Source organism: Muntiacus reevesi, chromosome 1 (assembly GCF_963930625.1).
Source record: "Muntiacus reevesi chromosome 1, mMunRee1.1, whole genome shotgun sequence".
In the NCBI taxonomy this organism is placed as follows: Eukaryota; Metazoa; Chordata; class Mammalia; order Artiodactyla; family Cervidae; genus Muntiacus; species Muntiacus reevesi.
Genome location: NC_089249.1, coordinates 192,546,433 through 192,573,435, shown reverse-complemented (window position 1 = coordinate 192,573,435; position 27,003 = coordinate 192,546,433). Strand labels below are relative to the sequence as shown.

Below are 27,003 nucleotides of genomic sequence, written 5' to 3'. Positions count from 1 at the left end.
CAAGTCAGTTCTTTCTCTTGCCCCTGGTCTTGAATTTTGCTTCACTGTCCACTTCCTCCTTTATTCTTGTAACTTACACCTCTTGATCTCTAAGGGAGTGTAGAGTCAGAGTGTTAGGTTCTATTCTTAGGCAGGAAAAAGAAACAGTTCAAAGGTTTTAGTATATCTTAGGAAAATCAGAAGAGACTCCTGAACCTCTGCTTAAACATCCTCTGAAATGTAGGGAAACAGAGTGGACAAGTTCAGTGCATGAGACCCACAAGTTAATTTTGAATCTTATCTGCCCTACTTATTATCTGAATGACAAAGATCTGGGCAAGTTACTAATATCTTTAAGCCTGCGTTGCCATCTAAGTTGATACATAGTGAACAAAACTGCATTAAGAATGAAACAAAATGTGTATTAAGCATGTAAATAAACGTGATGGATGCATTATAGTAAAACCAAATGAATTTTAAGTATTGTTATAATTATTGCTATTCTCAAGGTAAAGTACCAATCACACAAATAAAATATCTTATGATAAGAGGTTTGGTTTTCCCTAGACCCTGAGAGGACATTTTACTTTTTGTTCTTTATGCTAGTGGATTCTGAATGCCTGGAGGGAAAAAATTGAGACTCATTTATTTCTGATTCCCCACAGCCTTTCCTTGTCACAGAAGAGGTTGCAACAAGAAAATTTTTTGCTAAATATTGAATAGACTCTTTTCGGTTCTCATAAACAATACGTGTAGGCAATGTGGCTTCCACCCACTGGGCACTTCCCTGCCTGAGTTTCCTTCCTTCCAGTGATGTTGTGTAGGGCTAGACAAAAGAGAAAATGGTGCTTGATGTCACTTCCTACAGGAGCTATCATTTTACATTTAATAGAATCTATAACATTCAATTGGGCTTCCCTGGTGGCTCAGAGGGTAAAGAATCCATCTGCAGTGTGGGAGACCTGAGTTCAATCCCTGGGCCAGGAAGATTCCATGGCGAAGAACGTGGCTACCCACTCCAGTATTCTTGCCTGGAGAATTCCATGGACAGTGGAGCCTGGTGAGCTATACAGTCCATGGGGTCCCAAAGAGCTGGACACACCTGAGCAACTAACACATTCACTTTTCACTTTCATAACATTCAATAGTTTTTAAAAACAGTGGATCATAAAAATGAAACAAAAAGAGAGAAAAAAAGAAAGAAAAAGGGAAGTTAATGTTAGTGTGTGGACTGAGATATATTTTAGGATTTACACTCATTCTCTGAATGAATTCCTTGAGATGTGGTAGACTTCTAATTCTACTTCATATATATAGAATAATGGAGAAGGAAATGGCAACCCACTCCAGTATTCTTGTCTGGAGAATCTCATGGTCAGAGCAGCCTGGCAGTCTACAGTCCATGGGGTTGTAAGAGTCAGACATGACTTAGTGACTAAACCACTACCAAAATAGAATATAAGATCATTAAACTAATATTAGAATTGTATATCATTAGCTAACTACTTCAATAATAAATCAAATTCTGTACACCTAAGACTATCACAACATTGGCCCAGGCTGGATGCATGAGACAAGAGCTTGGGCCTGGTGCATTGGGAAGACCCAGAGGAATCGGGTGGAGAGGGAGGTGGGAGGGGGGGATCGGGATGGGGAATACATGTAAATCCACGGCTGATTCATGTCAATGTATGACAAAAACCACTACAATATTGTAAAGTAATTAGCCTCCAACTAATAAAAATAAATTAAAAAAAAGATCACAACATTGTTAATCAACTATACTCCAGTATAAAATAAAAAGTTAAAAAGTTCTGATTTAAAAACTGTGACTGAATTTTGACCTGGACAAAGGAGCCTGGCAGAATACAGTTCATAGGATCACAAACAGTTGGACACAACAGAAGCGACTTAGCACAAACAGGGGCTCCCCAGGTGGCACCAGTGCACTAGTGGTAAGGAACCCTCCTGCCAATGCAGGTGACACAAGAGACACGGGTTCAATCCCTGGGTTGGGACGATCCCCTGGAGGAGGGCATGGCAACCCACTCCAGTATTCTGGCCTGGACAATCCCATGGACAGAGAAGCCTCGCAAGCTACAGTCCTTGGGACTGCAAAGAGTCAGATACAACTGAGCCACTACTGGGGATCAGGTTGGGCTGCCCCAAAACATGCCAAAATGGCATATTGATTAGTTATAACTGATGCTATTCAAGAAGCAGCTGATGCGAGAAGGAGATTCTGATTTTTGTCTCTTTCCCTGAAATTAGTAAATAAATCTCTCACATGAAAGGGGCTCTCCTGTATCTGGAGATAGAAGGACCCCGTTATCATCAGAGATGGGGGATTTGGAGCCTAGAGGTTATGTAAGCAAAGCTTGCTATTTCTTTAATATACTACCCCAAGTCTAAGCTGTTAAGATTCTTCACTAATGAAGAACCCAATCAACGAATATAGTAAAGTTGCAGGATATAAAATTAATACACAGAAATCCCTTGCATTTCTATACACTAACAATGAGAAAACAGAAAGAGAAATTAAGGAAACAATACCATTCACCATTGCAACAAAAAGAATAAAATACTTAGGAGTATATCTACCTAAAGAAACAAAAGACCTGTACATAGAAAACTATAAAACACTGATCAAAGCCTAAATTTCTTACTCCTGTCAATTCCTCATCAATTTATTGCTTCTCTGAAAAGGGATACAAGTTGCCTGTTTCAGACACTTCATAGGCCCCATTTCTGTGAGACCTCCATGTGCATGAATTCAAATTTGTTATTCTTTTTCTCCTTTAATCTAACTAGTGTCAATGTTATTATTAGTTTGGCCACAAGCACTCAGCAGTGGTAGATGGAAAGATTTCCCCTTCCTCAACATCGCACTGTCCTGCAAACAAATATTATTGGTCCAACTTCAATGTAAGGGATACCAGCACAGATAGGTGGGGAGATTTACACACACTCCACATTTAGTGGGTGAAAGATGCAGGTCTCACAAAAAGGTTTCCTAATTCCCACCCCATGGCTCCCACCAGAGTGAATTGATTGTTTTCTTTTGAAACCTGCTTTAGTCCCAGATGAGCAAATGCAGTTAGAACCATGGATTCCTCCTGCTGGGATCTGGTGAGTTTATCCGTGAATTAGCAGAATGGAACAAGTCGTTTGCAGGGGCCTTTTACGTGAATATTATGAATGATGGAGTTTTCTATGAATAAAAATGCATTTTCCAGTGAAATGAAAATCATTCAGTCGTATCCATGTCTGTGCTACCATACAGGCTGTAGCCTGCCAGCCTCCTCTGTCCACAGAATTCTCCAAGCAAGAATACTGGAGTGGGTAGCTAGTCCCTTCTCCAGGGGATCTTCTGAATGCTGAGGTTGAACTCAGGTCTCCTGTACTGCAGGCAGATTCTTTACTGTTTGAGCCACTATTTTCCAGACCATTCTGTAAATCTGAGCTATGGAAGCATCATTCCCTATGCAAGTCAGAAGAAGGATCTTTTTTATTTTATCCCTTGACAATTGGAGCAAGTACTTGCTTTTGTCTGATATCTTGGTCAGGAAAATAAGTCTAGGTAGTTAATAGGAAAGTTGCATGTTTCAATTTTTAGAACTGAGGCAATAGTCATAGGCTTATATATTTTGGAAATACCCTTGTGTAGGATGGAGGGCAATGTTAGTATTATTTTTATCTGTATCATAATAAGAAATTTAAAAAATGAATTTTAACCCTCAGGTAGTACTTTGCATGATTTTAAGTGCTGAAATACATATATAATCTTAGTTCCCGCACCAGGAATCAAACCTACACCGCCTGCATTGAAAGTATGGATTCTTAACCACTTGACCATCAGAGAAGTCCAAACACTCTCCATTTTTATCAGTAATAAATATAGGTTCCAAAGCAAGTATTGTTAAATTTTTGCATTTTAGTATGTGAAGTGGATAATCATAGTATTAATGATGCCAAAATCTTGGCTCCCTCTCTGACAAGGTCAAATATAAATACAGATACAGAGTCTGGAGGAAATAGAAAAGAGTTTATTTTCTTTGCCAGGTAAAAGGGAAGCACAGCAGGGTAGCACCTCGAGAACTATGCCTCCACCCCTTTCTCAGGAATAGGGAGAGGTTTTATACCCTCATGAAGGTCTTGGATTTTTTTTCTTTTGCAAAGTTTCAAAATGGCCACAGCTGACGCCAGGCAACTCAGCATCCGGGTCTGGTGCCCCTGAGGTTACTGACCCATGATCTCCTTTCTGAAATGCAGAACACTACAAGACAGTGTAGGGGAGAAGAATGTCAAGTGCAAAGTAAGATCTACATGTAGTCAGAGAGTAATTAGCTTTGTGAAGGATTGTCCAGTCACAAGTGTTTGTTAGGAGTAACAACTAAGGAATAACCAAGATTATTTAACTCTTTTAGGCCTGTTTGGCTGGTATGTGCCAAAGATTGCTAATTCATCTCCGTTTTTGCTGCAACGAATACCCCCTGTTAGTTATTCTCTCTGTACCAGTGGGGGAAGGGAAGCAGGCATCGTTCTTGTGTGGCTAAAGACAAAAACTTCAGTTTTGCTCTCTTCAACAAACATTAGCTGCCTGGTCCAGTGGTCCATCTATCTCCTGCTTCACATTTGAGTGCTTCTTTGGGCTTCTCTGGTAACTCAGGTGGTAAAGAATCTACTTGCAATACAAGAGATCCTGGTTCGATTCCTTGGTTGGCAAGATCCACTGGAGAAGTGATAGTTTATCCACTCCAGTGTTCTTGGGCTTCCCTGGTGGCTCAGATGGTAAAGAATTCACCTGCAGTGTGGGAGACCTGGGTCCGATACCTGGGTTGGGAAGATCCCCTGTAGGAAGGCATAGCAATCCACTCTGGTATTCTGGCCTGGAGACTCCCCTTGGACAGAGGAACGTGGTGGGTTACAGTCTATGGGGTCATAAAGTATTGGACATGACTGAGCAACCAAGCACATTGTGTTCTTTAATGAGACTGATATTTTTTTTTTTAAAGAGAAGAGGAATTTTTAGTCCACAGTTTTCCTTAACAAGTAGGGAACAGATATTTTACTATGTTCATGGATGTGTGATCTCAATATGTCCTTTCTTCTCTCATATTCTTTGGACCTATGACTCAGAAATAGATGTGTGAAGAAACAAGTGAATGCCCTGGGAATAAATAAAGATGTCTTCAGACTCAGAAAGTTGTGAAAGCAACTGGGGGGTACGGTCCTCAAGCATAAACACTTTATTTATGAATTGCTCAAATACAAAGTATGGACACTTATGTGAGTACCTGTACAATTGTTGTGTGTATTCAACACTCACTTCTTTTTCAAAAGGTGCCCCATCTACATGGAAACACAGAATCATACACGTGTCTCAGAATTCCTCCTCCTGGGCTTCTCAGATGATCCAGACCTGCAGCTCCTCCTCTTTGGACTCTTCCTGTGCACGTACCTGGTCACTGTGCTTGGGAACCTGCTCATCACCCTGGCTGTCAGCTCTGACCCCCACCTCCACAGCCCCATGTACTTCTGCCTCTCCAATCTGTCCTTGGCTGACATCAGTATCAGCACCACCACCATCCCCAAGATGCTAGTGAATTTCCAAATGCATAGCAAATCCATCACCTATGCAGGGTGCATTGCTCAGGTGAACTTTTTTGTTCTTTTTGCATGTTTAGAGAGCCTGCTTCTGACAGTGATGGCCTATGACCGGTTGGTGGCCATTTGTCACCCCTTGTACTATCTGGTCATCATGAACCCCCGCCTCTGTGGTTTGTTGGTCCTGGCATCACTTTCCATTAGCTTTTTGAACTCCCTGCTGCACTACTTGGTGATGACACAGCTTACCTTCTGTGCAGGTGTGGGACTTCCTCATTATTTTTGTGAATTTTCTCAACTCTTCAACCTTTCCTGTTCTGACCCTTCCATCAGTAGAATATTAATCCATTTCATCAGTATCATCTTTGGTGGAGTTCCACTGTCAGGGGTCCTCTACTCTTATTCTCGAATTATTTCCTCCATCCTCAGACTTTCATCATTAAGTGGGAGGTATAAAGCCTTCTCCACCTGTGGTTCTCATTTGTCAGTTGTTTGCTTGTTTTATGGAACAGGCATTGGGGTGTATACAAGTTCAGCTCTCTCATCTTTCCCTAGGAAGAGTGCGGTGGCCTCAATGATGTACTCTGTGGTCACCCCTATGCTGAACCCCTTCATTTACAGTCTAAGGAACAAGGACATCAAGAGTACCCTGTGGAGGATTAGCCACAGAATAGCCTAATCTCAAATCCTGTGCCTTCTTGTGTTTTGGTTCATAAGACATGAGTTTGAGCCAACTCCAGGAGATAGTGAAGGACAGGGAAGTCTGGCATGCTGCAGTCCATGGGGTCATAAAGAATCAGACACAACTTAGTGACTGAACAATCACAAAAAAGAGTTACAAAGGCAGTAAAATCAAATATGTGCAACAAGAAGTTCTAAATATGCAAACAGATAGTGTATATATACTTATCTGGTTTCCTGCTTTCTGTTTATGCAGGTTTTCCTCTTTGAATAGCTTTAATCACTTGGGAGAGTCTTTTTGAATTCTCCACATAAGTCATATTCCCATCAGGATTTTGCTAGTACACCAGTATACCATTCTGTCTTTCCTTATACATGATCCAGGACCCTTGATCATGGGCAGTCTTGTTTGTAGCACTATGAAATAATCATAGCTCTCTCTTTCTTAAATTTACTGTTTCTATATTTTCCTATGAGTTTTCCCACTATTTGATATGAGAATCCAAATCTTACCTGAAAGACCAAGATGTTTAGTATGTTTTTACCCCTAATGATCTTGGCCAGGTTTTTGAGCAAATAAGGTGACTAATTTCCCCTATTTAATTATATATTTCCACTAATTCCCTTTCCCCCTGGATCACTGGTCCTTGAATAGAGTGCTCTACAACTCCCAAAAGAAGCAATGTTTGGTTTATTTCTATTAGTATGTATACTCAGTAGGATCTGTTTTTGTCCAACTACCAGTGTGTGCAGGATTGTCACAAAATACAGGGTGTGTTTATATGATTCACAAATAACAATGTGACAAAAAGTGAGGATAGACATTTCTCAATTGGACGTCTTAAAAGATAGTACAAGAAGGTGTTGATCTACCTGTTTCCTTGAAGAATATGCATCATAGCAGGGAGGAGAGATTCAGAAAATCACAGAACAAATCTGTGAAAAACACTCCTTGGTTTTCAAATGCCAAGTCTTCTAAACTCATTTCGGTAGTTTTTCTAGCAACCAATCTCTGCTTCCCACTATGAAATATTTTCCCTTTCTTTTTACATTATTCTCATTGTTCAAGCATTCTATTAATAAAATTTATTGATACCCACTTCTTTCCCCCTAAATATTCTCTACACACCAGTTATTTGGTCATCCCCCTAGCTTTTCTCTGACATGTTTGCACAAATATAATTAACCTTTTTCTTCCATGTCCAACTTAATTGAGTACATATTCTACTTATCAACTAGCAAGTTAATGAGGAGTCAATCTCTTGAGTTTCTTGTACATAGACTCTGAACCAGGAAGACAGAAATGTAAGTTGTAGGAGGTTGTAACAGACCTTCATCTCACATAAGTGTGTGTGAAAGTATTAGTCAGTCATATCTGACTCTTTGCAACCCCATGGACTGTAGTACACTGTAGTCCACCAGGCTCCTCTGTCCATGGAATGTAAGCCAAAAGCACATTAATGACATCCAGAATTCAAATACAAAAGTTATTTTAAAAATATACATTTAGAGTGGGAGATGTGTCCTCTCTAATCGAGCAGAAATCAAAAGTTTGTTGCACTCAGACACTGAATGGATCTGGTTTGTTCTCATATCAGTGGAAGGACTCTATGAATGTAAGAGAAACTAGAGGTATTTCTGACTCTATGACAGGAAACAGCATGGTGGGATCTGCAGAAATAGCCACAACAGGGCAGATTCTTCATGTTCCAGGTATTCTCCAGGGAATTTTTCTTGAAAAATAACTGACAAAGGATTAATTTCCAAAATATACAAGCAGCTCGTACAACTCAATACCAGAAACACAAACAACCCAATCAAAAAATGGGGAAACGATCTAAACAGTCGTTTCTCTAAAGAAGACATAAATATGGCCAACAAACACATGAAAAGATGCTCAACAATGCTCATTATTAGAGAAATGTAAATCAAAACTAGAATGAGATATCACCTTATACTGGTCAGAATGGCCCGCATCACAAAGTCTACAAACAATAAATGCTGGAATGGATGTGGAGAAAAGGAAACACTCTTGCACTTTTGGTGGGAATGTAAATTGATACAGCCATTAAGGAAGACAGTATGGTGATTCCTTCTAAAACTAGGAATAAAACCACCATATGACCCAGCAATCTCACTCCTAGGCCTATACCCTGAGGAAACCAAAATTGAAAGAAATACATGTATCCTATTGTTCATTGCAGCACTATTTACAATAGCTAGAACTTGGAAGCAACCTAGATGTCCATCGACAGATGAATAGATAAAGAAGTTGTGGTATATGTACACAATGGAATATTACTCAGCCATAAAAATGGATGCCTTTGAGTTAGTTCTAATGAAGTGGATGAAACTAGAACCTATTATACAGAGTAAAGTAAGTCAGAAAGAGAAAGATAGATATCATATTCTAACACATATATACAGAATCTAAAAAAAAGTACTGAAGAATTTTCTTACAGGGCAACAAAGGAGAAACAGACATAGAGAATAGACTTATGGTCATGACGAGAAGGGAGGAGAGGGTGAGATGTATGGGAAGAGTACCTTGGAAACTTACATTACCATATATAAAATAGATAGCCAATGGGAATTTGCTCTATGGCTCAGGAAACTCAAACAGGGGCTCTATATCAACCTAGAGGGGTGGGATGGGGAGGGAGATGGGAGGGAGCTTCAAAAGGGAGGGGATATATGCATACCTATGGCCAATTCATGTTGAGGTTTGACAGAAAACAGCAAAATTCTGGAAGGCAATTATCCTTCAATAAAAAATAAATTAATTAAAAAAAAAGAAGATGTGTTGTTGTATAGATGGAATACTCCTCAGCTTGAAAAAGAATGAAATAATGCCATTAGGAGCTACAAGAATGGACCTAGAGTGCATAGTAAGTGAAATAAGTCAGAAAGAGAAAGAGAAATTATCCTGTGATATCACTTACATATGGAAACTAAAAGAATAGAACAACTGAACTTTTAAAAAAACAGAAATAGAGTCACAGATATTAAAAAAAAAAAAAAACAAACTGATGGCTACTAAAAGGGAAGGCACAGGGAAGGATACATTGGAAGTTTGAGATTAACTTCCATATATACACTACTATATATAAAATAAACAACAAAAATTTACTGAATACCATAGGGAAGTATATTCTATATATACAGACCTATAATAATCTATAATGGAAAATAATATAAAAACAATACATATATATTTGGCAAAGAAGTGCCTGAAGTTTACAATAATGTAAACCACTTGGACTTCAGTGGTGAGGACTAGAGGTCAGCCTCCTCTTGAGAAGAGGAAAGGTCTAGGTCCTTCCTAATACAATCACTTTTCTTCTTTTCCTCCTCCATGAAATTAGCAAATCCTCAGAGACTGAGAGGCCATGGACCAATGCATCTAATTATCTTTTAGGTGCATTGAGGTCTCAAGGCTGTATCATTGTAAATAATTAGCCTACGCTTCCCTGCCCTTAAGTTAGTCAGCTCCAGTCCACCAGGTGTCATACTTGTGTGTTTCATCTCCCAGAATTGCTGTCTGAACCTGGAAGCCCATACTTGAGTCTGTTTTCTTATGAGTCCTGTGGACACAGCCTCAGCCCTCATCCAGCAGCCGGCATGGGAGAGGCAGGCAATCTGCATCCTTCAGCCCTGCTTCAGCGGAGACACAGCCCAAGCCCGTGAGTGTCAAGTGCAGAGGCACACACTGAATGCAGGAAGGATGGGGAAGCCTTGTTTACTCACCACGAGGCAGTGGGATAGTTGGGAGAGCCAGTGGGAGGGCACCAAAATACACAGATTCAGCTACGAGGCCTATGAAGTTTATGTTTTTGTTAGTGGTGGGGATCCAAGAACTCTTATTTAAATTTCTCTTTTCCTCTAACATTGGTTCTGTCTTGGGGGGAGGCGGTGCATTTTTTTCTACCTGAGCAGGAAAGAGGTCCCTCTAAATTGTCCCCCAAGTTCTCCAAAATATCATGAAGGTAATGATGATGAAAATGATGACAGTAACCACAGTGTCACAAAACTTTTCCTAAGGATTCCAAGTTCAGGAGCTGAGCTAAGTTTTTTGTGTAATTGTTATTTTTAGGTGCTTTACTGTCACCTCCAAAGACAGCAATACCATTATTATAATTTTGTCATTCTGGATAGGGACACAACACTTTAAGGTAATGTTTATAAACCCTGGGGAAATAGAGGGTAAAGTCAGATTTGAATGTAGACAGTGATAGTCCATTCATAAGGCACCTAAACAATATCCTCTTCTGCTAACCCAGCCTGCATTCAGGGAACTGAATTTAGGAGAAATGCAGACTCTCTACAAGGAAATAGTGACTTGAAAAGCTCTCAGGCTGGTGTAAGAAGGCCAACTTAGTGTTTGAGATCTGGCTTTGGTCTGAAATTTCTCAACTGTTCATAAGAAAGGAGACCCTGAATGCAGGAAGGATTGGGGGAGATTTATTTTCTCATCATCAAGGCAGTGAGACAGTTGGGATAGCATGTGGAAGGGCACCAAAGATGCATTAGTGTTACCTAGCAACTAAAATAAAAAAGAGCAAAAAAAAAAAAAAAAAAAAAAAAAAACCAGATATTTTATTGTGTTCCTGGATTTGTGATCTCAAAATGTCCTTCCTTCTCTAATATTCTTTAGTCCCATGTGTAAAATGTGGTGGTCCGGGTGTGGGTTGGAAAAGAATTTCCAGACATGAGACAGAATGAGAGGGAAATAAAGTTTATTAGAGTGGGAGATGCTGTTAGAACAGCAGGCCAGCTCAAGAGAGAACAGACGTTGAACAGGGGTCCTTAGTCCACTTTTATAGCCAGGTCACATGGAGTGGGATGGGGTCTTGCAGGTCATTTGCTGATTGTATGAGGCATGTATACTGGGTAGGGGGAAGAGTAGGGCAAATACCTTCTCCTATTGGGTAAGAGGGGAGACAGGTTATACTGTTCCATTAACAGTTACAACATGGGGGAGGGAAGGATGATAAGTGTCTGGTTTTTCTGTTCCTGCATTCCAAGACTGTCCTTGGTTTTGTCTGCTCTTTCGTCCTTGGGTCACCACATAAATGGGTGCAAAGAAAGAGGTGACTATTTTGGTCATCAATAAAGACATGCACACAACTGAGAACTTAGAAATATTGCAGAAGTATTGGGGTGTATAATCAAGTATGAAGACTTTATTTATGGGTTGCTTAAATCCAACATATGAACACTTATCTGGATGCTTCTACATTTGTTTTGCTTATTTAACACTCTTCTTTTTCAAAAGATGCCCCATCAACGTAGAACCACAGAATCTTACATGTGTCTCAGAATTCCTCCTGCTGGGACTCTCAGATGATCCAGAACTTCAGCCCCTCCTCTTTGGACTCTTCCTGTCTATGTACCTGGTGACCATGCTTGGGAACCTGCTCATCATCCTGGCTTTTATCTCTGATTCCCACCTCCACACCCCCATGTACTTCTTCCTCTTCAGTCTGTCATTGACTGACATCAGTGTCAGCACCACCACCGTCCCCAAGATGCTAGTGAACCTCCAGACACACAGCAAATCCATCCCCTATGCAGGCTGCCTAGCTCAGGTGGCCTTCTTTTCCCTTTTTGCATGTTTGGAGAGTCTCCTTCTGACAGTGATGGCCTATGACCGGTTGGTGGCCATCTGTCACCCTCTACACTACCTGGTCATCATGAGCCCCCGCCTCTGTGGCTTGTTGGTCCTGGCATCATTTTTCACCAGCTTTTTGACCTCCCAACTGCACTACTTGATGATGTCACAGCTTACCTTCTGTGCAGATGTGGAAATCCCTCATTTCTTTTGTGACCTTTCTCAACTCCTCAAGTTTGCCTGTTCAGACACCTTCATCAATAACATATTGATTCTTTTTATTGGTACCATTTTCGGTGGAGTTCCACTCTCAGGAGTTCTTTACTCTTATTCTCGAATTATTTCCTCCATTCTCAGAGTCTCATCATCAGGTGGGAATTACAAAGTCTTCTCTACTTGTGGCTCTCACCTCGCAGTTGTTTGTTTGTTTTATGGAACAGGTCTTGGTGTATACCTCAGTTCAGCTGTTTCATCTTCCCCCAGGAAGGGCGCTGTGGCCTCAGTGATGTACGCTGTGGTCACCCCTATGCTGAACCCCATCATCTACAGTCTAAGGAACAAGGACATCAAGAGTGCCCTGTGGAGGATTACCCACAGGATTGCCTAATCTTAACACCAGTTCCATTCTTTTCTTTTGGTTCATAAGATTGGAAAAGGCAGTAAAATCAAATATGTCCAACGAGAAGTTCTGAATCTCCAGTCACGTAGGGTATATGCATCTCTGCTTTCTGTTTGTTACTAAGTCCAAACTTGCTTTGTTTACTGCATTGCAAGCCAATAAATCAGGAGACAAGGTACTGAGGCAAGAATAATAATTTATTTAGAAAACCGGCAGATGGAAAAGATGGAAGGCTAGTGTCTCAAAATAGCCATCTTATCAGGGCCTGGCTGCAAGATTCTTTTATAGAAAAGGGAAAGGGAGGTGAAGAAGTAAAGTCAAATATCTCCTGAAATGACCAGCCTCAGGAGAAGGGAGGTGTTAATTTCTTTTTCCTTGCAGCCATTCACAGGTGGACAGGGTCAGAGTGTCCCTGAACAAAGGCACTTTGGTTTAACATTCAGGCAGAAGATCAGGGTTCCCCAGGCAGGCCATTATGTGTAGATAGTATCCTTTTAATGAACAAAAGCAGCAGGAAGCAAAGGTTAAAGTATTCAGATGTATTCAGATTTTTTTCTTTCCTGTAACATGTTTTTCCTCTTAGAATAACTCTAATGGTTTGGGAAAAAATTTTAGACTCACCCACTTAAATCATATTCCCACCTGGATTTTGCACAGCACATCAATATACCATTCTCACTTTTCTTATGCATGATCCAGGACTCCTGCCCATGGGCACTCTTGTTTCTATCATTGAAAAATAATCATAGCCCTCTCATTTATGTTATTTATTGTTTCTATACTGTTTTCAATGACTTTTTTGCCCACACTTTGATATGAGGATCTAAACCCTACCTCAAGGAACAAGACTTTCAGTAAATTTTTAGTTCCTAATGATCTTGGTCTAATTTTTGAGAAAGTCATCGACTCAATGGACATGAGTTTGAGTAAACTCTGGGAGTTGGTGATGGACAGGCAGGCCTGCCGTGCTGCAGTCCATGGGTCGCAAAGAGTCGGACACGACTGAGTGACTGAACTGAACAGAGAGTGATGAATTTCCTATCTTAATCTCGATGTTTTGAAATTGAAGTGAGAAACTATTAACTGAGTCTTCAACTGGAACTTTCCTTTGAAAACTGGGTGTATGCTTCCCAAAGAGTAGGTAAGAGAGTACCTACCAGAGCAAAGTTAATTCCCAATTTTTCTGATAATTCTCTTTCTCATTCCATTTAACTTCTCCCCAATAATATTACATAGCCAGATGGAAAGGGGTAAAAATTGAAGGATTCCACTGAAATGAGGACCTAAAGTAGTCAAACTGCCCCTGAGAGAGTGTAGAATGGTGGTTGCCAGAGGCTTTGGGAGGAAGAAAGGGGAGTTAGTGTTTAATGGGGACAGATTTTCACTTGGGGAAGATGAAATAGTCCTGAAGATGGAGGGTGGTGATGGTTGGAAAACAATGTGAAGGTACTGAAGGCAACTGTACACCTAAAAAATACTCTAGATGGTAGATTTTATGTTATGTTGTGAGATATGGAGTATTCCCCGCCATATCAGAAAACAAGGATGTCACAGTCACTAGTGATTCTAGCCCTCCTGTGTGAGATGGTGAACCCTAAGGGCACTCAGGAAGGAGAAGAATACTTGTGATTTAACAGCCATCAGACTGCAGCTACTCTCCCTGTGAGTCACAGGGAGCTCAGGATGTGAAAAACACAGGATACTGGCCTCAGATAGCTGAGATGCATATGAAAGGAATGGCTTCAGCAATGAGCCCAGACTCTTGAATCTTCCCATACACAGAACAGCACTAAATTCCTTAACTTGGGGTATCTGGTTTCCTTTAATTCACAAAAATATTTTCAACATTCAGACTATCTGCCTTTCTATAGAGAAATTTCTATATAGCCCAGCTCCTCCCTCAGCCTCCTCAAACCATTTCTTTCAGGCTCACTTGAGGATGTTGTCTTCCTGCTTAAGTCCTAAAAGTTCCTGCTGAATAAAGCATAACTCTCAACTCTTAGGTTATGAATATATTTTTAAATTTAAATTTCTATTGAAGGATAATTGCTCAACAATATTGTTTTGCTTTCTGTCATGCATCAACATGAATCAGCCATAGGTACACATGTGTAAACATATGTCCTCTCCCTCTTGAAACTTCCTCCCAGCTCCCAACCCATCCCACCCCTCTAGGTTGTCACAGAGCACCTATCTGAGCTCCCTAAACCACACAGCAAATTCCCACTGGCTGTCTATTTTACATATGATAGTGCATATGCTTCCTTGATACTCTCTCCATTTGCCCCACCTTCTCCTTCCTCTGCCTTGTCCTCAAGTTTGCTCTCTATGTCTGTATCTCTGTTGCTGCCCTGCAAATAGGTTCATCATTGCCATCTCTCTAGATTCCACAAATATGCATTAGGATTTGATATTTGTTTCTGATTTACTTCATCTGTATGATACACTCTAGGTTTATCCACCTCATTAACAATCGACTCAAGTGGATATCAAAAGTGATATCTCACTGTAGTTTTGATTTGCATTTATCTAATAATGAGTGATGTTGAGCATCTTTTCATGTGTTTATTAGCCATCTGTATGTCTTCTTTGGAGAAATATCTGTTTAGATGTTTTGCCCACTTTTTGACTGGGTTGTTTGTTTTTCTGGTATTGAGTTGCATGAACTGTTTGTGTATTTTGGAAATTAATCCTTTGTTGGTTGTTTCATTTGCTATAACTTTCTCCCATTCTGAGGGTTCTCTTTTGACCTTGTTTATAGTTTCCTTTGCTTTGCAAGATTTTAAGTTTAATTAGGCCCCATTTGTTTCTTTTTGTTTTTATTTCCATTACTATAGGAGATGGGTCAGAGAGGACCTTGCTCTGAATTATGTCATAGAGTGTTCTGTCTATGTTTTCTTAGGTTTGAATATTTTTTAAGTTGACAGTTGCTTTACCACAATAAAAAAATCTCCTGCAGGAATGAGAGATATAGTGCTTCAATGTTGGGTGTTACTGAGCCATCAGCAATCAACTCTGAGAGGGATCTGCCTCAGCTAGAAGAGCCCCCAGGCAGTCCACTTTTGATGACCGTATGATGTGGGGTTGTAAGCATTTGGCTCTTTTGCCCCAACTCCAGCCAACTCTAAGGATCACTGTAGCTCCAGAGCTTCCTTGTGGTTTTCAGAGACGTTTGATGGGCTTCAACTTAGCTTGATGTTTTCTACTCCCTTCCTTACTGCAGAGAGTTTGTGAATCAGCAGAGCCCAAGCAACACTCACAAGACCGCCCTCTACCAGACACCAGCACTAGTTCAAGCATCTCCAGGGCCATCCTTGTTATAGGACAATTTGCTACAAATTTGGGAACTATCTCACATTCAATAATTTTCAAACATGATTCAAACTGAGAAGACCTTCTCACGTTCTGTCATGCACTAGAGTTACTCAGATCTGAGAAAAGCACTCTACTCATTATAATAGTTTTAGAGCAAAAGGATACAAATTAGAACCAGCTAAAGGGAGGAACACATAGAACATACCTCCCCTGAAGAGAAAAAATTGAGCTAGAATGTCAAATTACTTAAAACTTAATATTCCAATAAAATTAGAACTAGAATTGGGGCTGTCATTCAAAATAGCAAAAAGCATAAACCTCTAAGGCATAAAATCCTAAACCCCAAACAAGGACTATAGATAAAAAAAATAGAAAGTTCTCAGAGACATAAATCTAAACTGAGAAATTAGAAATACAATCAGAATCTTGGTATGGAAGACCTAAATCTCTCTAACTTATATGACCGATTCAATAGATTTGCAGATATAAAAGTCATATATTGTTTTCTCTAATTTAAAAAATGTGTTTGAACTTTATGAGGTAAGCAACTTGAATATCAGAGGTGAGGCATAGAGGTCAGCCCCCTCCTGAGAAGAGGACAGGTTTATATCCTTCCTAAAATATTTATTTACTTCTTTTCCTCCACCATGAAATTAGCAAATCCTCAGAGATGGAGAGACCATGGACCAAGTTGGCTAATTATCTGCTATGTGCATAGAGGTCTCAAGGCTGTATCACTATAAATAATCACCCTGTGCTTCCCAGTCCTTCATATAGCCAGCTCCAGCCAGTGGGTTCCATAACTGTGTATCTCATGCTCCTGAAGTTATTGTCTGTACCATAAGGCACGTACGTGAGTCTGTCTTACTGGAAGTCCCGAGGACAAAGCCTCTGTCCTCAAGTAACGCCAGGTATGGGAGGGGCATTCCTGCTCCAGCAGAGACACAGCACAGCCCAGTGACTGCCAAGTGCAGTGGGAGATACTGAATGCAGGAGGAATTGGGGAGACTTGTTTGCTTATCATCAGAGTACTGGGACAGTTAGGATAGCCAGTGGGAAGGCCCCAAAATGCATAGTTCGGCTCGGAGGCCTATGAAGTGGATGTTGTTGTTAGTGGTGGGGATGGTATAACTCGTTTAAATTTCCATTTTCCTCCCACGCTGGTTCTGTCTTCCTTGGTCATTTTTTCTACCTGATCAGGAAATAGGTCCTTCTGAAACATCTCCTAAGTGCTCAAAATGATCGTGAAGGTGATAATGATAAAAATGATGATCGTATGGGCTTCTTTGGTGGCTCAGTGCTAAGGAATTCACTTGCCAATGCAGGAGACACGCATTCAATCCTTAGTCCAGGAGGATCCCACACTCTGAGGAGCAACTGATCCTGTGCTCCACAACTATTGAGTGCACATGCTCTAGAGTCCTGGAGCTGCTAACTATCGAGCCCATGTATGGCAAATACTAGAGTCCATCTCTGCAACAAGAGAAGCCTCTGGAATGAGAAATCTGTGCACTGCAATGAAGCATAGCCAACACCCCCCACCCCCCCAGCTGCAACTAGGGAAAGCCTGCATAGGAATGAAGACCCACGATAGCCAAAAATAAATAAACAAAATTATTTTAAAAAATCCTTTCTTTTAAAAATATTAAAAAAAAAATAATGACAGTAACCACAACATCACAAAACCTTACTCGGTGATTCTAAGAGCCAAGTTCTGATCTAAGTTTATTATGCAGCCTGTTTCCTATTATATGCATTTTCACCTCATAAAGAAAGTCAAATGCATTATCATTATTTACAGTTAGGATAGAAGCATTTTACTTTAATGCAATTTTGATCAATCCCTGGGGTATAGAGTGTAAAGTCAGATTTGAATGCAGAAAATGAAATTCCATCCATAGGGTGCCTAGAGAGTTTCCTGTCCCGCTAACTCAACCTGCATTCAGGGAGCTGAATTTAGGACAAATGCAAACTTTCTGTTGAGTTTCCTTGGTGGCTCAGGTGTAAAGAATCCATCTACCAATGCAGGAGACAGTGGTTCCATCCTTGGGTCGGGGAGATTCCCTGGAGAGGGAATGGCAACCCACTCCAATATTCTTGCCTGGAGAATCCCAAGGACAGAGGAGCCTGGCAGGCTACAGTCCATGGGGTCACACAGAGTTGCACATGACTGAAACGACTTAGCACACATGCATGCAAACTCTCTGTAAGGGAGAAATGACTTGAAAGGCTCTACACCTGACATAAGAATGGTAACTTAGAGTGTGAAACCCATGACTGTGTGTGTTTGTATGTGCATGTGTGTGTTTGCTCTCAGTCTTGTCCGACTCTTTGCGACCCCATAGACTGTAGCTGGCCAGGCTCCTCTGTCCATGAAATGTTCCAGGCAAGAACACTGGAGCAGGTTGCCATTTTGTATTCCAGGGGATCTTTCCCACCCAGGGATCGAACCCACGTCTCTTGCGTCTCCAGCCCTGGCAGGCAGATTCTTTATTGGAGCTAGGTGTTGCTATCGTTCAGTTGCTAAGTTGTTCCCGACTCTTTGTGACCCGATGAATTCCAGCACTCCCGGCTTCCCTATCCTTCACCATCTTCTGGAGTTTGTTCAAACTCATGTCCATTGAGTCAATGAAACCATCCAACCATCTCATACTCTGTCATCCACTTCTCCTTCTGCCTTCAATCATTCCCAGCATCAGGCTCTTTTGGCTATTTGCATTAGGTGGCCAAAGTACTGCAGCTTCAGCTTCAGCAGTAATCCTTTCGATGAATATTTAGGGTTCATTTCCTTTAGGATTGACTGGTTTGGTCTCCTTGCAGTCCAAGGGACTCTCAAGAATCTTCTCCAGCACCACAATTTCTTTTTAATATTTATTTAATTAGTCGTACCAGATCTTAGTTGTAGCACACAGGATCTTCTTTCTTCCATTACAGCATGTGGGATCTTCAGGTCCAGCACCACAATTTGAAGGCATCAATTCTTCAGCACTCATTGGAGGTTGAGGGGTGGTTTTATTTTCAGCACCAAACCTGGGGGAACAGCTCCCTGCCTGGCAGTCCTGTTAATTCTAGTACACTGTTACTTCTTTACCAAAGAGTTACCTGGGAAGCCTCCACATGTCCTACAAATGGATATTAGGATCCTACTTCAGTGTAAGGGATACCAGCATAGACGAGGAGAGATTTACACACACTCCACCTTTAGTGGGTGAAAGGTTTTCTAATTCCAGTCCCAAGTCTCTGTACCGCCTGAATGAATTGTTTTCTTTTGAAATCTTCTTTAGTCCCAGATGAGCAAATGCAATTAGAACAATGGATTGCTTCTTCTGGGATTTGGTGAGCCTATCCGTGAATTAGCAGAATGGAGCAAGTGATTTGCAGGGGCCTTTTACAGGAATATTATAGATGATAAGGTTTTCTATGAATAATAATGCATTTTTTCAGACCATTTTGTAAATCTGAGCCATGGAAATATCATTATCTTTGAAAAACAGAAATGTTCATATGACTCTATCATGAAAAGCCTTGCTAGCCAAATTTCAAGAGCTTTCTGATTTGATAGCTTGAAAATCAGAGTGTGCATTTTCTTTTGTCTGATATTTCCATCAAGAAAATAAGTAATTAATAGTAAACTTGCAGAAGTTTCCATCTTTAAAACTAAAACAGCACTCATGTATGCAGATATATTTTGGAAATCCTGACTTGTGTAGGATGGTGGGTGGTATGATAATTCAGTTATCTGTGTCATAATAAGAAATTGAAAAATAAATGAAATTTAACCCTCAGGTAATACTGTGCATAATTTTATGTGTTGATATATATATACTTCATATATGTACTTAAGAGATATAGGTCCATAGATACATGTCCTTAAGTATATAGATACATGTACTTAAAATGCAATACTGTGGTAAATGACAACTTTATGTTAGCTGGAATCTAGGCCAATTTACAAGAAAACTACTTATAAACACAGAAGTCAATAGAAATATTATGGGCACATTGAAAGGAAAATACATCTACTGAATTCATGACAATGTTTGTCCTGAACAACACTGAAATGCAGGGGAATAGGACCATATAGGGATAGCAAAACCCTCTGTTGTTTTTTCAGTAATAAATATAAGTTCTAATGCAAGTATTATTAAATATTTATATTCTAATATGTGAAGTGTATAATAATGATGTTAATAATAGGTAATATGAATGCAATATTAATTGATTGCCTGACAATGGTTCTCTACCCTGGAAATATGCTAATATACCAAAAGGACCTATGGGTAGAGATTCTTATTTAATTGCTTCTAGGCTGTAGCCAGTCCACAGTTAAATTATAAAAGATCAAAAAGTAATTATAATATGTGCATGGCTGAGTCCCTTTGCTGTTTACCTCAAATTATCACATTTTTTGTTAATCACCTATACACCAATACAAAATAAAAAGTTTTTTAAAAAGGTAATTATAAAGATGAACTAACACTTTGAAGTACTTTATCTTTATTTTAACTTACTACTTTACAGTAACCTGGTTAGGCCTGTGAAACTAATATACCCATTTTATAGATGAGTAAACTACCCCAGTGTTTGTGATATTAGTCTTTGGTTTTCTTTCCTTTTGATTTTTCCCATATTACATCTTGTTTTGACCCGGCAGGAGAAATGAAGACCTGAATTGCCTTCAGAGAGTTCAATGTAGGAGAAACACAGTTACCTGATAAGAAAGAATGACTTGAAAAGGCTTTTAAGCTGACATAAGAAGACCAGCTTAGAGTTTGAGACCCGATTTTGGTCTGGAATTTCTTGATTGTTCATATGAGAGTTAGACTTGATGAGAAGTCAACTCTTCACATATGTTTAGGATGAGAGACTTATTTAAGGAGTGTTACCTAGGCCACTGCAAGCCAAAACAAGAAAAAGCAAACTCAGCCTCAGATCCTTCTCCAAGGGTGTATAACACTGATAGAAAAAACCCTGCAAAAAAATAGGTACACAGTGTTTATTAATTATTACTGAATCACTGGTGTACCATATATTAATGTTATCTTCAAGATCAGTGATGTCATATGATTTTGCATTTCTGACAATTAGTTATTATCAAAATGTGAAGCCCACCAATGCTAAATATTTGTGTTGGATGTGCAAGTTAAGAGACATTGATCAGACAATCTGCACACTGGAATGAGCATTTTACTCCAAGGAAGACAGATGTCAAAACTAAATAAAAGGACTTCCCTCATGGTTCAGGGGCTGAGACTCCATACTCCCAATGCAGGGGGACTGGGTTCAATCCCTGGTCAGGGAAATAGATCCCATATGCTGCAACACAGATACCATGTGCTACAATTAAGACCTGGAACAGACAAATAAATAATAAATATTTTTAAAACCCAAATGAAGAAGAAACATTCTAAAAGATAATTGGCATATAAAAATGGTATCTGACTATGAATATTTGAGTTTAATTTATAATCCAGTGATTAAAGTTTTAAGTATTTAGGATTACCCTATAAATTAAGAGAATTTTTGTACTGTATTTGAATAGGATAAAGTACATTTGAGTGCTTTATAAGTGTACTTTAAAATGTTTTTATTAGGGTATAGTTGATTCATAGTGTTGTGTTAGTTTCAGGTATACTGCAAAGTGAGTCTTTTATACATATCTGTACTTTTACTCTTTTTAAGATTATTTTCCCATATAGGCCATTACAGAGTATAGAGTTCCCTGTACTGTACAGTAGGTCCTTATTAGTTATCTATTTTATATATAGGAGGGTGTACCTTTCAATCCCAACCTTCTAATTTATCCTGCCCCCCACCCCAGTAACCATGAGTTGTTTTCTACATCTGTAACTTTATTGCTGTTTTGTAAATCAATACATTTGTACCCTTTTTTGAGATTCCACAAATATAATATCATATGATATCTGTCTTTCTCTGGCTGACTTACTTCACTCAGTATGACAATCTCTAGGTACATGCTGCAAATGATATTATTTTGTTATTTTTATGGCTCAGTAATATTCCACTGTGAGTTCAGTTCAATTCAGTCACTCAGTTGTGTCCAACTTTTTGCGACCCCATGGACAGCAACATGCCAGGCTTCCCTGTCCATCACCAACTTCCAGAGCTTATTCAAACTCATGTCCATCGAGTCAGTGATGCCATCCAACCATCTCATCCTCTGTCATCCCCTTCTTGTCCTGCCTTCAATCTTTCCCAGCATCAGGGTCTTTTCCGATGAGTTAGCTTTTCACATCAGGTGGCCAAAGTATTTGAGTTTCAGCTTCAGCATCAGTCCTTCAAATGAATATTCAGGATTGATTTCCTTTAGGATTGACTGGTTGGATCTCCTTGCAGTCCAAGGGACTCTCAAGAGTCGTCTCCAACACCACAATTCAAAAACATCAATTCTTTGGCGCTCAGCTTTCTTTATAGTCCAACTCTCACATCCATACATGACTACTGGAAAAGCCATAGCTTTGACTACATGGCCCTTTGTTGGCCAAGTAATGTCTCTGCTTTTTTAAAAAATTCATTTATTTTAATTGGAGGCTAATTACTTTACGATACTGTAGTGGTTTTTGCCATACATTGACATGAATAAGCCATGGGTTTACATGTGTTCCCCTTCTTGAACCCCCTTCTCACCTCCCTCCCTATCCCATCCCTCTGGGTCATCCCAGTGCATCAGCCCGGAGCACCCGGTTTCATGCATCAAACCTGGACTGGCGATCTGTTTCACGTATGATAGTATACATGTGTCAATGCTGTTCTCTCAGATCATCCCACTCTCACCTTCTCCCAGAGTCCATAAGACTGTTCTATACATCTGTGTCTCTTTTGTTGTCTTGCATATAGTGTTATCATTACTATCTTTCTAAATTCTATATTTATGCATTAGTATGCTGTATTGGTGTTTTTCTTTCTGGCTTACTTCACTCTGTATAATAGGCTCCAGTTTCATCCACCTCATTAGAACTGATTCAAATGAATTTTTTTAATGGCTGAGTAATATTCCATTGTGTACATGTACCACAACTTCCTTATCCATTCATCTGCTGACTAGGTTGCTTCCATGTCCTGGCTATTATAAACAGTGCTGCGATGAACATTGGGGTACATGTGTTTCTTTCAATTCTGGTTTCCTCGATGTGTATGACCAACAGTGGGATTGCTGAGTCATATGGCTGTCTAATTTGGTCATAGCTTTTCTTACAACGAGCAAGCATCTTTTAATTTCATGGCTGCAGTCACCTTATGCAGTGATTTTGGAGCCCAGAAAAATAAAGTCTCTCACGGTTTTCATTGTTTCCCCATCTATTTCCACTGTAATGTACTTTAATTAGAATGACATTTTTAAGGGAGGAGAATATATTTTATTCTATTTTTTCCCTTCAAAATTTGGGGGTACATAATTTGCTGTGTGCATGGACTTGTTATTTCACAGTCTCCTTACTTCACTCAAATTCTTTGGCCCCATGACTCTAGAATGGGTGTATAGACAAGTGAATATTCTTGGCATCAATAAAGAAGAACTCTTAATTGATAAATACTGCTGTATGTACTCCAGTGTTTGATACTTAAGCCTGAATACATTACTTGTGAATTGTTTCAATCCAAAGTAGGGACATTTATCCAGGTTCCTCTATATTTATTTCTGGTATTCAACACTCTCTTCTTTTTCAGAAGGTGTTCCATCTACATGGAGTCACAGAATCTAACAGATGTCTCAGAATTCCTCCTCCTGGGCCTCTCAGATGATCCAGACCTGCAGCCCCTTCTCTTTGGGTTCTTTCTGTCCTTGTACCTGGTGACCTTGTTTGGGAACGTGCTCATCATCCTGGTCATCAGCTCTGACCCCCATCTCCACATCCCAATGTATTTCTTCCTTTCCAATCTGTCCTTGGCTGACATCAGTATCAGCACCACCACCATCCCCAAGATGCTAGTGAACCTCCAGACATACAACAAATCCATCACCTATAGAGGGTGTCTGACTCAGCTAACCTTTTTTTCTCTTTTTGCATTTTTGGAGAGTCTACTTCTGACAGTGATGGCCTATGACCGATTGGTGGCCATTTGTCACCCTCTGCACTACCTGGTCATCATGAATCCCTGTAGCTGTGGCTTGTTGGTCCTGGCATCATTTCTCATCAGTTTTTTGACCTCCCTGCTGCACTACTTGATGATGTTACAGCTTACCTTCTGTGAAAATGTGGAAATCCCTCATTTCTTTTGTGATCCTCCTCAACTTGTCAACCTTGCCTGTTCCAACACCTTCATCAGTAACCTATTAATCTATTTCATTGGTACCATCTTTGGTGGAGTTCCACTCTTAGGAATCCTCTACTCTTATGCTCAAATTATATCCTCCATTCTAAGAGTCTCCTCATCAGATGGGAAGTATAAAGCCTTCTCCACCTGTGGCTCTCACCTCTCAGTTGTTTGCTTATTTTTTGGAACAGGCCTTGGGATGTATGTTAGTTCAACTGTCTTATCTTCCCCCAGGAAGAGTGCAGTGGCCTCGGTGATGTACACTGTAGTCACCCCTATGCTCAACCCCTTCATCTACAGTCTAAGGAACAAGGACATCAAGAATGCCCTGTGGAGGATTTTCTGCAGAATCATCTAAACTGAACACCTGTGTCATACTATTTTGGGTTCATAAGACTGGAAAAGGCAGTAAAATCACATATATGCAACAAATGATTTGAATCTGCAGTTCCATAGTGTATATATACCTATCTGGCTTTCATCTTTCAGTCTACAAAAATTTTCCTCTTAGAATAGTTGGAAATAGTAGAATTACTTAGAATAGTAATTACTTAGAATAGTAATGGAATTGTGACATCATTTGGAAACTCCATGTGAGTCATAGCCCATTCAGGATTTTGCATAGCACATCTGTATACCCTTCTCAATTTTCTTATGTATTATGTCAGACCCTTGGTCATGAGCAGTATTTTTCCTACGATTACAAAATAATCATAGCTTTCTTTTTTGTTATTTTTTTGTTTCTATAGGTTTCATATTATTTGTCCCCCCCCCCCCATTTGTTAGGTGGATTTAAACCCTATCTTAAGCATATTTTTGTTTCTTTATGATGTTGTTCAGATTTTTGAGCAAGTAGGTTGAATAATTTCCTGTTTAACCAGGATATTTTGGGGCTGAATTTGTACATTAGTAACACAGAGTTTTCAACTAGTACTTTTGGGAAATAGGATGTATGATTTCCCAAGAATGATGAGAGACTACCTTCCAGAGCAAAGTCAATTCTCAGTTTTTCTAATAATTCTCCTTGCCACTCCATCTAAATTCTTCCTGATCATATCACATAGTCAGACATAATGGGGAAAAATAGAATGGTTCCATTTCTAAAAGGTACAAAAAGTAGTCAAACTCATACAAATAGAGATTAGAATGGTCATTGCCAGAATCTTTGGGAGGAAGAATGGGGAGCTAGGGTTTAATGGAGACAAATTTCAGTTGGGGAAGATGAAATAGTGCTGGAGAAGAATAGTGGTTTGTGGCTGCAAAACAAGAAGAGGAGAGAGAGGGTCTGAGAGAGGGCTCTTGTCTAACACTTGGAAATGCATGGTCCAAGGAGACACACATGCTGACAAAGCAAGAGGCTTTATTGGAAAAGGGTGCTTGGGCAGAACCAAGTGGGATAAGGGAATTTAGAACTACTCTGCCACGTGGTTCACAGTTTCAGGTTTTATGGTAATGGGGTTAGTTTCTGGGTTGTCTCTGGTCAACCATTTTGACTCAGGGTCCTTCCTGGTGGCACGCATTACTCAACCAAGATGGATTCCAGCGAGAAGGATCCCAGGACGTCAGTAGGGCATGTAGACTTCATCCCTACCTACTTCTGACCTTTCCCATATTCTTTCAGTTGGTCGTAGCTTTTTAGTTCTGCATCCCTTACCAGGAACACCCGTTGAAAGATAACCCATACAAGTGGTTACTCTCATGCTTGGCCAGAGTTGGTGGTTTCAGTCAGTGGTTTCCCTAAAAATCTGCCCCCCAAACCCCTCCCCTGTCGGGACTTCATACTGAAGATAACATCTTAAGAACTGGGGCAGAGATCTTTCTTCTGTAACTACTTTCTCTTGAGAATGAACATTGCCCTGCCTAGTAGAGTAGAAGTCTCTCTCCATCTGTTCTAAATCGAAGAATCTTTATGTCTGAAACTGATATCCACCCTGGTAGTGACAAAAATTTAGCCTGAAACTGTCAGAGATATAAGTAATTGTAATAGGCAGGGGCCAAACAGGATGTCATCACTGTTTCCAGAAAAGGAAGGCAAAATTGGGAGTGAGGGGTCCAGAGTGTATGACTTTCTTCTGATCATTTGGTATTGAGGTAACAGGACTCCAGGAATCTTGCACTCAGCCTGAAGTTACCATCCTCCTCCTGGATGGGGGATACAGTTCTTCAGAACTCAAAGATATTGTTATATATACTCAATATATACTCCTTGAGGAGGAACCAGCACCCTGCCCCAATGCTGCACCCCCATTTGACTGCTCCTCCCCTGTTTCTGGTGGCTTTCCTTGTGGCCCAGATGGTAAAGAATCTGCCTGCAATGCAGAAGACCTGGGTTCAATCCCTGGGTTGGGATGATCCCTTGGAGAAGGGAATGGCTACCCACTCCAATATTTATGCCTGGAGAATTCCAACGACAGAGGAACCTCCACGAAGCTTCCCTCCAAGAAGGAAGTGTCTTTTAATTTAATTTCATTCACATGCTGACATCCTAATCTTCAGAATATTACTGTATTCGAGGTAAGATCTTTGAAGATGTAATTTGGTTAAAATGGAATCTTTAAGGTGAACCTTAATCCAACAAGAAGAGATTCGGATGCATGCATACAGAGGCAAGACCACATGAAGAAACACGGAGAATATGGCCAGCTGCAAGCCAAGAAAAATGGCCTCAGGAGAAACCAGTCCTGCTGACACTTTGAACCAGGCTTCCAATCTCCAGAACTATGACAATAAATTTGCTATTAAGCCACCCAGTTTGTGCTATTCTGTTATGGCAACACTAGCTTCCCAGGGGCTCAGGTGGTAAAGAATGCCTGCAATGCAGGAGACCTGGCTTCAATCCCTGGGTTGGGAAGATCCCCTGGAGAAGGGCACGACAACCCACTTCAGTATTCTTGCCTGGAGAATTCCCATAGACAGA

The 27,003-nt window shown here is 40.1% G+C and overlaps 3 protein-coding genes across 3 annotated transcripts; all 3 read left to right on the top strand.

Moving 5' to 3' along the window:
* The first annotated feature begins 5,335 nt into the window (after positions 1-5,335).
* Positions 5,336-6,265, top strand: LOC136156294 (olfactory receptor 7E178-like). The gene has a single exon (XM_065918949.1). It carries the CDS (start codon positions 5,336-5,338, stop codon positions 6,263-6,265), a length of 930 nt encoding a protein of 309 aa, XP_065775021.1.
* A 5,176-nt stretch (positions 6,266-11,441) lies between these two features.
* Positions 11,442-12,485, top strand: LOC136156287 (olfactory receptor 7E178-like). Its single transcript, XM_065918936.1, has one exon. The coding sequence runs from the start codon at positions 11,442-11,444 to the stop codon at positions 12,483-12,485; it is 1,044 nt and encodes a 347-aa protein (XP_065775008.1).
* Positions 12,486-23,514: 11,029 nt separating this feature from the next.
* LOC136166315 (olfactory receptor 7E24-like) lies at positions 23,515-24,444 on the top strand. Its single transcript, XM_065932443.1, has one exon. The coding sequence runs from the start codon at positions 23,515-23,517 to the stop codon at positions 24,442-24,444; it is 930 nt and encodes a 309-aa protein (XP_065788515.1).
* Positions 24,445-27,003: the final 2,559 nt, after the last annotated feature.